This window comes from Ipomoea nil, unplaced genomic scaffold (genome assembly GCF_001879475.1).
Source record: "Ipomoea nil cultivar Tokyo-kokei standard unplaced genomic scaffold, Asagao_1.1 scaffold1834, whole genome shotgun sequence".
Classification (NCBI taxonomy): domain Eukaryota; kingdom Viridiplantae; phylum Streptophyta; class Magnoliopsida; order Solanales; family Convolvulaceae; genus Ipomoea; species Ipomoea nil.
This window is the reverse complement of record NW_017618262.1, coordinates 133587-144709: the sequence shown is the minus strand read 5'-3', so window position 1 is coordinate 144709 and position 11123 is coordinate 133587. Positions and strand designations below refer to the sequence as shown.

The window sequence follows — 11123 nt, the reverse complement described above, 5'->3', positions numbered from 1 at the left end:
TTACAAAGATGTAAATATTTATTTTAGTGACAATATAATCAATCTCTCATATATTATCTTGCATTTATATACTTTAAATTACCGATTTAAATAAACAAATTCAACATTTAATTTATTTACCTATGCATGAACATCTCCGATATAATATTGCATTGATATACTTTAAAATACTTATTTAAAAATAATTATTGGACATTATTCTATTTGTGCAAAGCGCATAGAAATAAAATGGAACTCTTTCAAACCAAATGGAACTAAAATTGGAAATCCAAAAAGGAAATTAAGTTCTGACCCAAACAGGACAGCAGTCTCGCAGGAAAAGGGGTGTGGTTGTGTGCATGCCGTCACACGAGACTCGTAACATGCGATGCGGAGGCAAATTTGAGGAGAAATTTACGTGCCTGTCTGTGCCCACCTCTTCTCTCATCGTATTCCTATTTCCTATGCTCCTCCCTCCTCTCTAGATCTCTTTCCTGATGCGTAATTCCTCTATCAATTTCGGCGCTGCAATTTGACTGCCATATAAATCGCACTTCAAACATCAACTACCGCCGATCTCCACCTCTTTCAACTCTAATTCTCCACTACCCAAAACACCGCCACCAACCCAATTTCATACTTTCCCAGGTTTCTCTCTGAAATTCAACTTTTTTTCTTCTTCTTTGCATTCTTGTAGCCTGAATTGCAATCTGGAGTTTATTTGTATTAATTCGATCTGTTAAGATGTTGTGGCTTATTGTTTATATCTTGTTGCAAATATGTGATCTCTGTTCAAATAATTGAACTGTTATACTGTTAGTGAGTGGCTTTTAAGAATTGAAATTAAACTTTCATTGATGTGAATTTTGTTTTCTGATGAATGTTTGGTTATTTGCTTGGGATTTAATGCTAAACTGGAGTCTTTGAGTTGAGTTTGCAATTTGAAATTTTAGCAGGTGTTAGATTGTTGTTGAGTACAACTAGATAGGGATTGAAGCTTAATTTGCTGTTACTTTTCATGCTTTCAATGTCATTGGTGTGCTAAAATTGTTCTTTTGGTTGATAAAATTGGCAGGAGCATTGTCATTAAACCATGGGGACTGAAAATCCTAATCAATTGAATTTGCCTTTAAGACCTGCTTCCACACCTTTTTCTGCTCCGCCTCCACGGGGTGCAACACCTTTCCAATCATCTGCTTTTCAGCCTCCTCCTCCCGCTTCCTCCCAGTCAATGCCACCTTCCTATTCATCTGGGCCTGTGGTTGGATATGAGGCTTCGGGTTTCAGACCTATGGCGCCGGGGATTTCACCACCTCCAATGTCTGCATCACATGGTACATCAGGTCCAGGCTCTTTCCAACGTTTTCCAAGTCCGCAATTTTCTTCAACTGCCCAGGTGCCACCTCCGCATTCTTCATTTGCTGGACCGCCATCTTTCTCACCATCAGTTAGACCTGTTTCAGCCCCTATTTCATCACCTCCAGTCCCTAAGGTATCCTCCCCACAGAGCATGGGCACTTTGCAGCCAAGTGTCGCTGTTCCTCAGTCACCTATGGATCCACGATTTGCTGCTCCCATTACTACCTTACAGCAATCTTCACCTCAGACAGTCTCATCTTATCCTCTTGCCAGACCGGCCTTGCAGCCAGGTTTTCCAGGGTATCCCAGCCAGCAACCTAGTGCAATTACACAACCTCCAACTGCACAATCTAATGTCTTTTCTTCTCAACAAGGAGGCTATATCTCAGCAACACCTAGCCCCTTTCTTTCTCAACAAGGAGGATATGTACCACCCTCAAAAATGCAACATCCTGGTTCTGCCCCTCCTATACCACAAATGCACGGATTAGCAGAGGACTTCAAATCACTTTCTATTGGGTCTGTTCCAGGATCATATGACACAGGAATTGATTCTAATGCTTTACCAAGGCCACTTGAAGGCAATGAGCAGCAAAGCCCCTTGTCTGAAATGTTCCCCATGAACTGCAGTTCTAGGTATCTACGGCTGACAACCAGTGGCATACCAAATTCTCAGTCTCTAGCTTCAAGATGGCATTTATCCCTTGGAGCAGTTGTGTGCCCTCTTGCTGAGGCTCCTGATGGGGTTTGTATATATTCTGATGCTTTCAATTTTAATTTTTTTTTTTTTCTATTGTTAATATTAGTTTCCTTGTGTATTGCTCATCTACAACTAATGCAAAATGTTCCTTGACCTCAACCAGGAAGAAGTTCCTGTAGTCAATTTTGCTACAACTGGCATTATACGATGCAGAAGGTGTCGAACTTATATAAACCCATATGTGACATTTACAGATAGTGGAAGGAAATGGAGATGCAACATATGCCAATTGCTTAATGATGGTAAATATTTCTCCATGAGTACACATTTCTATATATCAATTATGTGGAATATTGCTTTTTATACATGAATCTTGAAAAGTTAATGATAGAATTGTTTATTTGTTTGCTAGTTGTTGATTTCTCCTTTGAAGGGATAGGCTTCTTATTGTTATATCTTTTTAGTCATCCTTAATATTTTCTTTTTTTCCTTCTTTCCACATGGTTGAAAATAAAACTGCACTCGTTCTGATTGTTCTAACTACCACCAAATAACTGATGTGTCCGCCACTCCCTTGCTACAGTCAAATAGTTAATCAACTAAATCATAGTGATCTTCATTTAGTACAATCATTTTATGTTTGGTTATAGAAGGTATTTGAAATGCTAAATTCAGCTTAAAGATGTAGCGTTTTGTTCCTTTTTAAAACGTTGCATAAAAGTTCTCGTGTTGTTTATAATTGCGGTTAATCTGAGTTTCGTAAGCCTTTTGAAGTATCTTCTTAACATAAGTAAGAAATTGTTTCCTGAGTTAAATTCTATTGGTATGAAGTATATTTGATATATTAGTAGAAAAAAAGAATCCCATAATAGTGTTTAATGTTCTATGATTGGAAGTAGACCCTTCTCTCCCCTTTCCATTAATTGAATAAATCCATGTAATAGGTAATCTGTTAAACTGTATATGCAAGGCTCTAGCAAATTGCACAGCTGAAACAGAACTTTTTTGTTTGTTTATACCTTTCCAAGGCTGATAAAATCAAAATATTTGTGCAGTTACTGGTGATTATTTTGCCCATTTAGATGCCAGTGGCAGAAGGGTTGATTTGGACCAGCGGCCTGAGCTTATTAAGGGTAGTGTGGAGTTTATTGCTCCAGCTGAGTACATGGTCCGACCTCCAATGCCACCATTGTATTTTTTTCTCATTGATGTATCAATATCTGCTGTAAAAAGTGGAATGCTTGAGGTGAGTGTTTGTGTTTTAAAATTTACTTTAAATTGATACCTGCTGTGAAATAAATGTTGCATGATATACTTGAACTGTGAATATGTTACAGGTTATAGCAAAAACTATCAAGAGTTGTTTGGATAATTTGCCTGGATATCCCAGAACACAGATTGGGTTCATAACTTTTGACACTACCATACATTTTTATAATATGAAGGTAAGCGATTGTTGCAATGCCTAATTCTTTGACATGTTTCAAAATTCTCAGTGTTCCGCTACCTAATCAGTTTTGCCTCCTTGCTGCCAGTCATCTTTGACACAGCCACAAATGATGGTTGTATCAGATCTTGAAGACATTTTTGCTCCATTGCCAGATGACCTTCTTGTCAACTTGTCAGAATCTAGAGCTGTCATAGATGCATTTCTAGATAGCTTGCCTTCAATGTTTCAGGAGACTATGAATGTGGAATCGGCTTTTGGTCCTGCTCTTAAAGCTGCATACATGGTTATGGTGTGTAAACTTCTTTCTACAAGTCTCTACACCGATTTTGTTGCTTATAGTTATGAGGAAATTTCTTTAGATTGTTGACTTTCCTTCAATGGACTAAATACTAAACATCGTGTTCCTACAAACAGAGTCAACTTGGCGGTAAATTATTGATCTTTCAGAACACACTGCCATCACTGGGCATTGGCCGCTTGAAGCTGCGTGGAGATGATCCTCGCCTGTATGGAACTGATAAAGAACATATGCTGAGAATACCAGAAGATCCTTTTTATAAACAGATGGCTGCTGATTTCACCAAGTATCAAATTGCTGTCAATGTGTATACCTTTAGTGACAAGTATATGGATATAGCAACTTTAGGTAATAATCTACCTTCCTATACACACACGCACATTTATTTATTGGGGATCTAATTTTTAATTTTTATTTATTTATGATGAAATTGAGGGATTGAAAAGCCTACTGAGAGGCAAATAACCACCACCTGCCAGTTAGGCAAAAACAAAATATATGACAAACCCAAGAAAGAGACATTATGTGGTTGTATTAATACTAATAGATTACAATAGATTGGCTCTCTATCTAGTGAACTGCATAGAGATCCTATATTTATAGGAACAGGAGACCAAGCCTACTCCTATAACTTAGTAATAATAATAATAATAATAATGTAAACCATTTTTGTAAATTTGATATTTATATTTTAGGAAATAACTTATATAGTACTCCAATATATAATGTCTATATATTAGTACCATTGAAGAAGATAAGAAAATATATGGTGGATGCATGTGCATGGCAACAATAGTTGGAAAAGATAACGGTAGGGGTATTTTTGACCAAAATATTGTATAGTACAACTCTTATAGCATAATGTATATAAAAAGAGTAACGGAAACAACAGACACAAATGAAGGGTATAACTTTCATTCGCACTTATTAGTTTTTAGATATCTTGTTAGGCAGTTATATTCATAAGATAATATCTTGTAATTGTGTAGGGACGCTGGCGAAGTATACTGGTGGTCAGGTATATCACTATCCAAGTTTCCATGCTTCCGTTCATAAAGATAAATTGAGTCATGAGTTGGCAAGAGATCTGACAAGAGAGACTGCCTGGGAGGCTGTGATGCGAATACGATGTGGAAAAGGTCAGTTTATTGTTGTTATCGTTATCATTATCATTATTTTTCAATTTCTCAGTAATGAAAACTGTTGGGACTGTGTTGGCAAGATCCAATACTGAACAGCTTCTCAAAAGTAAACTACATAAGGGGTAAAGTTGTAGGTGAGCACGTTTGATCTGAAACTAATTTCGATTTTTTTTTTTTTTTTTTTTCTGTTCTTCAAGGTGTTCGTTTCACCACTTATCATGGGAACTTTATGCTGCGATCCACTGATCTACTAGCACTTCCAGCTGTTGATTGTGATAAGGCTTATGCAATGCAGTTATCACTTGAAGAAACTCTGCTAACTACCCAGACCGTATATTTCCAAGTTGCTCTGCTGTATCCTTCCTTACATATAAAGTTACTATTTTCCCCTAAAATTGGGTACTATTTTTCCCTAAAATTAAGAATTCCTTAACAATACAAAGATTCACATCATCTTCTGGAGAAAGGCGCATTAGGGTACACACAGCAGCCGCACCTGTTGTTGCAGAATTAGGAGAAATGTTTCGCCTTGCTGATACTGGCGCTATCATTTCTTTGTTCAGTAGGCTAGGTACAGAAATCACTATCCTTGTTTGCCTTTGTTTATTATTAACATTCAAATATAGGCTACCGTTTGTTCTTATATTCTTAAAATGATATTTTTATGTGCAGCAACTGAGAAAACTCTTTCCTCTAAATTGGAAGAAGCTAGAAGTTCAATTCAACTCAGAATTGTTAAAGCCCTCAGAGAATATCGAAATCTGTATGCTGTTCAGCATCGCTTGGCGGGGAGGATGATATATCCAGAATCACTGAAATTATTGCCTTTGTATGCGCTGGCTTTATCCAAGTCAACACCTCTACGAGGTGGATATTCTGACGTTCAACTCGATGAACGCTGTGCTGCTGGATTTACTATGATGGCATTGCCCGTTGCAAAGTTGTTGAAACTTTTGTATCCTGACTTGACTCGTATAGATGAGTATCTTCTGAAAGTAAGTATTTTTCTTTTGTAAAATTTTATACCTAATGGAGCCAAATATCCCCAAATTCTCTAAAATTACAATTATATCCAATCCTTGCATATTCATCTATTAAATTCAAACCTATCAAATTAGAATAACTTTATGTGGTAACTCTATTTCTGATATTCTTAATCATATTCCAATAATGATTTTCAGACATCTCCTTCTGCTGACGAGTCCGGGAACATGTTGAGAAGGCTGCCACTTACCATAGGTAGTTTGGAAGACAGGGGCCTCTATATCTACGATGATGGCTTCCGGTTTGTTATATGGTTTGGCCGAATGCTTTCACCTGATATCATCAAGACTTTAATGGGCGATGACTTCACTGCAGACTTCTCAAAGGTAGAATTCCCCGCTATGTTTTCATGTTTGGTTATGTTTTGTACTTTGTTAAATATTCTCTGGTTTGGCTATTCTTCTAAATCCCTGATGAACAGGTTTGCATTCGTGAGCAAGACAATGAAATGTCGAGAAAGTTAATGGGCTTGCTTAGGAAGTATCATCAAAGTGACCAATCGTATTATCAATTATGTCACCTCGTGAGGCAAGGCGAACCACCCAGAGAAGGCTTTTTCCTACTCTCGCATCTAGTTGAGGACCAAACGGGTGGTTCCAATGGCTATATGGATTGGATTGTGCAATTACATCGGCAAGTCCAGCAGAGTGCATAAAGTACAGGTAATGATCGAACCAACCTTTTTAAAATCAATGATAAGAAATAACTTGTTAGTAATTTGTGTTGGATGATTGGATCATAAAATGATGAATTCTGGATTCGTCTATTTTTCCTTGTTTTAAAATTTTGATTCAGAAATGGACAATCATAATTTGTTCTATATTTAGTATCTATCCAGGGATAATCATTTCTAATGTTCTATTGAACCTGAGGTATCTGTAAAGCCCAATCATCATCAGTTAGTATTTTCTGCTTTTGTGCTATCATACTTTTACCAATCATTATTATGTGGACCATACTATGAAATAATGTACATTTAGTACACAAATAATGTACTTTTAGTATATTAAAAATGCACATTGTATTCAGGGAAAGTACATTATTTGAGTACTGAAAGTACATTATTTTGTATAATGTACATTTAGTACACGAATAATGTTCTTTTAGTATATTAAAAATATAGTTTTTGTTATAGTCCACACAGCATTGTGTGGAACCATGGTCCACAATAATTTTCCGCCTGGGGGGACTTGAAACACTATCAACTCTGTTGTGAGTGAGCTTATCCCTCTAGAACAGGGCAGACATTTATGGATACTATACTGTGGTGTCCTCTAAGTTGAGTCCCCATGTTTCGAAGCTTTTGTGTTGTGTTGCCATCCACTAATTGTTGCTAAGTTGTGGCATAATTTCCATCTTATCAGGGCACTTTTACCAACAGCCTTTTTCAATTGGCAATCATCACAGAGAGTCATGTGTTTCGTCCAGTTATGGTCCCCGATGCTTCACTGAGAAAGACGTGAAATTGGGAGTCAATGATGCACTCGGGATCAAGCCCTGGGGTTCTGCGTCTGTCTGGATGGAAGGAATATTGGGTAGACGCTATATCCTTGCTTTGATGCCTGGAGAAGAAACAAGAGTGAAGAAGGGAAAGGGGGTGGGGGGCAAAACAAAAGTAAAATGACCATCTTCCCCTTTCATAATTCTGTGTTTTTAAAAGAGTTTTTGAGTTATATCTTTTTTTTTTTCTTTTTCTTTTTAAGGCTCTGCATTTAAGTTACATACAAATTATCACATCAGATCAGATCATTCACTGTGTACACTTGTACTGTTCCTCCATTTTGCAGTAGGGTACTGACATTTAGACCTCTGAAATTTGGTGTGGGAGCTTATTTTTTGGAAGGAAAAAAAAAAAGGCACAAGTGTCAAATAGGCCCATCTACTACTGCGAAGTGCTCAATTCCCACCACGAACTAAATTAAGTGTCAAATAGGCCCATTTACCCGCTAAATTTGTTCAATTAACTTTTTTTATAGGTTACCAACAGGTTACCTATTTATTAATTATTAAATAAATAAATAAATAAATAAAATAATTAATTTAAAAAAAAAAAATAGCCACCGGCTGTCAGCGAGGACAGCCGGTGGCTATTATCTTTTTTTTTTTTTTTTTTTTAATTTTAATTATTTTATTTTATTTATTTATTTTTAATAATTAATAAATAGATAACCTGTTGGTAACCTGTAAAAAAAGTTAATTGAACAAATTTAATTAGTAGATGGACCTATTTGACACTTAATTTAGTTCGTGGTGGGAATTGAGCATTTCACAGTAGTAGATGGGCCTATTTGACACTTGTGCCAAAAAAAAAAAAAACTCAACCTTAATCTCTTTCTTGTTGGAGCAGTTATGTGGAAGTCTTATGTTTCTAGGCCAAGTTTGTAATTACTTTTGCTAATTAAATCTAAATGTTTCAAAGTGGAATCAATTATATTCAATATCCCTTTTACAAAATTATTTGGATAAAAATTCTTTTATTTTGAAATGTTTGGATTATATTAATGCGCACCATGATACACAGGTTATATATCTTTATTCATGTAATACTCTCTTACTTTTAAAAATTGGTTTTACTTTCGCATAATTAAATTTACAATTTTTTTCACTATTTTCTTTACATTCCTATAATATTCTCTCGTTTTCAAAAGTGATTCCACTTTCATATTATATTATTATAAATATAATAACAAAATAATAATAATAATAAAATAACTAATAAAAAAAAAAGGTACAAAAAAGGCTACCATGCGGAAGCCTTTTGTAGGTTTGCAAGCTTTCTAATTAAGAAAGTTGGCAAGCCACATGATTTGCAAAATTATTATTATTATTATTTTTTAAAGTCATTTCGTAGTTCACATCATCTTACAATTGACAAAATTTATGAAATAAGGATAACCTAAGTAATATACTTATCTCCTAGGTATTATAGCATTACCTTTCAGTATTTAAAGTTTACCATTATTAATTATAAAGCATCCCTTACAACAACCACCACCATCACCTATTTATACTTAAATAAAACAATATACTGATATTATAAATGTGTGCGTGGGGGTGCGTATATATATAATGTCTATTTTGTTGATCGGCAATAGGGTCGACTATTGACATGGTTTTTATTAGTACTTATTTTAGTTGTTTGTATATGTTACTAATGAAAATTATTTGCAATAATGTCAGTACAGTTTGTAATTATATTTGGTATTATTGAAAACATTTTTTAATAGTATTAATTGTGATATTTAATTTATTATTAAAAATGATTTTCAATAATACTCAATACAATCATAGATTCTATCTAGTGTTATTAGAATGGTTTACAATAATAGTAGGTACCATTGAAAATCATTTGCAATAATATTTGGTAAAATCTTGGATTGTAACATATATTATTAGAAATACTCCTTAATTTCTAATAGTGCCAATTAGAATTAGATGTGTGCGTGTGTCATTAGGCTGCCCCAACAAAGTGGAGAAGCAACCTAGGAACACATGCTCATACCAAACAAAAGTCAAAGGGTGCAACTAGTTGAATTGACTTAGACACCGCACCTAGGGACTAAGCACCGGGTTAATGATTGAAATGAGAAAAAATGAGAAAAGAATGACAAAGAGGAAGGCATCACTCTTCTGCAGCGGATGGGGATATTGGCATTTTCCTAACTATGCTGGCATCCTTCGTCTCCGCCTTCGTGGAGGAGTGCTGCAGGAGTGTCGCGCTGAGCAGGCGATGCCGGGGATAACGTCGAAAGACAACGCCATTTCTTTAACCAGAGCCAGCCAAAGAGAACTTGTATGAGGAACACATTTCTCTTTAACCAACAATAAAAGAAAATATTTACAGAAATTTGAAGAAATTCATTTGGGACATACGTTTTTGTCAAAGTATGTCCCAAATGAGTTTTTCCCTATATTGTTCACTTTTTAAAATCATCACTTTTTTGTCACTCATTTCTAAAAAGTTCATATTTCAGTTTTTGACCCCTAAGCACCTACCAAGAGGTATAGTAGTGAGCAATCAAAGTACTAAGTCATAATTACACTTAGGCTACAATTATGTATTAAACGCATAATGATCCACAAAATCAACACATTGTAATATGAACTAATGGTAGTATAAATACCTGCTCACTTATGAGAAAAATGATGGAGAACCAACTTTAACTCTCTAGCAATTAAGAACATCCTCATTTGTGTGTGTGTTTTTTTTTTTTTTTTAAAGCCAAGATGGAGGGGAGAGATTCTGAGATGGAGGAGAGAGTGTGTAAGAAAGACAAGAAATTAAATTTGCACTAAGTTGAGTTTCTTTTTGTGGGGCCCGCTCGAAGAGCGGAGGGAAAGGGAATGCCAATCGGCGCGTTAAGCGCACTATGCACGCTCAGTCGCTCAGATGGCGCGTAATTAAGCATTTTTGTCCTAGCATTCAACATGTTTTTTTCTCCATTGCTTTTCTCTCTCATCTCTAGCCATGTAATCATGACAAAAATATGAAAAGGTCATCGCTATTGATGTCCTAGATGCCCTAAAGAAAACTATTCTTTAGTAAAACACGGAACACATGATGGACTTTTAGGCTATGTTTGGCAAACCTAGCTGACAAAATAGTTAAAAGATGAAAAGCTACAAGCTAGAAGCTGAAAACTGAAGAGTTGTTAAACTAGTTGATCATGCTTAAAAGTGTTAGATAAAATTAACTTTTTGATAAGCTAATAAATGTAAAAAAGATTTAAATGGACATCTTCATAAAATTTAAATAGGTTTAAATTTAAATAGCATTATGAGTACGCCGCTATATGATATCCTTCATATCGCAATTGATCAACCTCAGGGATGCACGCTACTATATGAGTACCATCCATACATCCAACACAATCCTAAATAATAATAATAATAATAATAATAATAATAATAATAATAATAATAATAATAATAATGCCAAAATGATTTTAATTGGGAGGGATAAAGGATGTCATTTATTTAAAATAATAAAAATAAATATAAAAAAAAGTTATGAAGCAACTAGACTCAATCTCATGACCTTCTATATGAGAGAAGCACTACATGCCAGAACACAAGGTGCTTGGCATGTAAATACACACTTCGTTATAGCATTAAATTTATTTGGTTGTTAACTCAACACTTTGATTTGAC

At 35.2% G+C, this 11123-nt stretch overlaps 1 protein-coding gene across 2 annotated transcripts; it reads left to right on the top strand.

Annotated features, from left to right (window-relative positions):
• The first annotated feature begins 298 nt into the window (after window positions 1-298).
• On the top strand, window positions 299-7787 carry LOC109193117 (protein transport protein Sec24-like At3g07100). Of its 2 annotated transcripts, none has more exons than XM_019343937.1 (13): window positions 299-627; window positions 1055-2083; window positions 2202-2340; window positions 3094-3284; window positions 3376-3483; window positions 3574-3777; window positions 3903-4134; window positions 4776-4925; window positions 5126-5282; window positions 5372-5499; window positions 5601-5923; window positions 6110-6298; window positions 6394-6627. In XM_019343937.1, the coding sequence occupies exons 2-13, from the start codon at window positions 1073-1075 to the stop codon at window positions 6625-6627; spliced, it is 3066 nt and encodes a 1021-aa protein (XP_019199482.1). In that variant the 5' UTR covers window positions 299-627; window positions 1055-1072. The 2 variants fall into 2 exon arrangements, with proteins under 2 accessions (XP_019199482.1, XP_019199480.1); XM_019343935.1 differs by lacking the exon at window positions 299-627 and adding an exon at window positions 7337-7787 and having other exon boundaries at window positions 1073-2083; window positions 6394-6634.
• Window positions 7788-11123: the final 3336 nt, after the last annotated feature.

Coding starts and splice junctions, on each gene's coding strand:
- LOC109193117 (XM_019343935.1), top strand. CDS start 1,073: ATGGGGACTGAAAATCCTAATCAATTGAATTTGCCTTTAAGACCTGCT. Junction 2,341..3,093: donor ATGCCAATTGCTTAATGATG/GTAAATATTTCT, acceptor ATATTTGTGCAG/TTACTGGTGATTATTTTGCC. Junction 5,924..6,109: donor TAGATGAGTATCTTCTGAAA/GTAAGTATTTTT, acceptor AATGATTTTCAG/ACATCTCCTTCTGCTGACGA.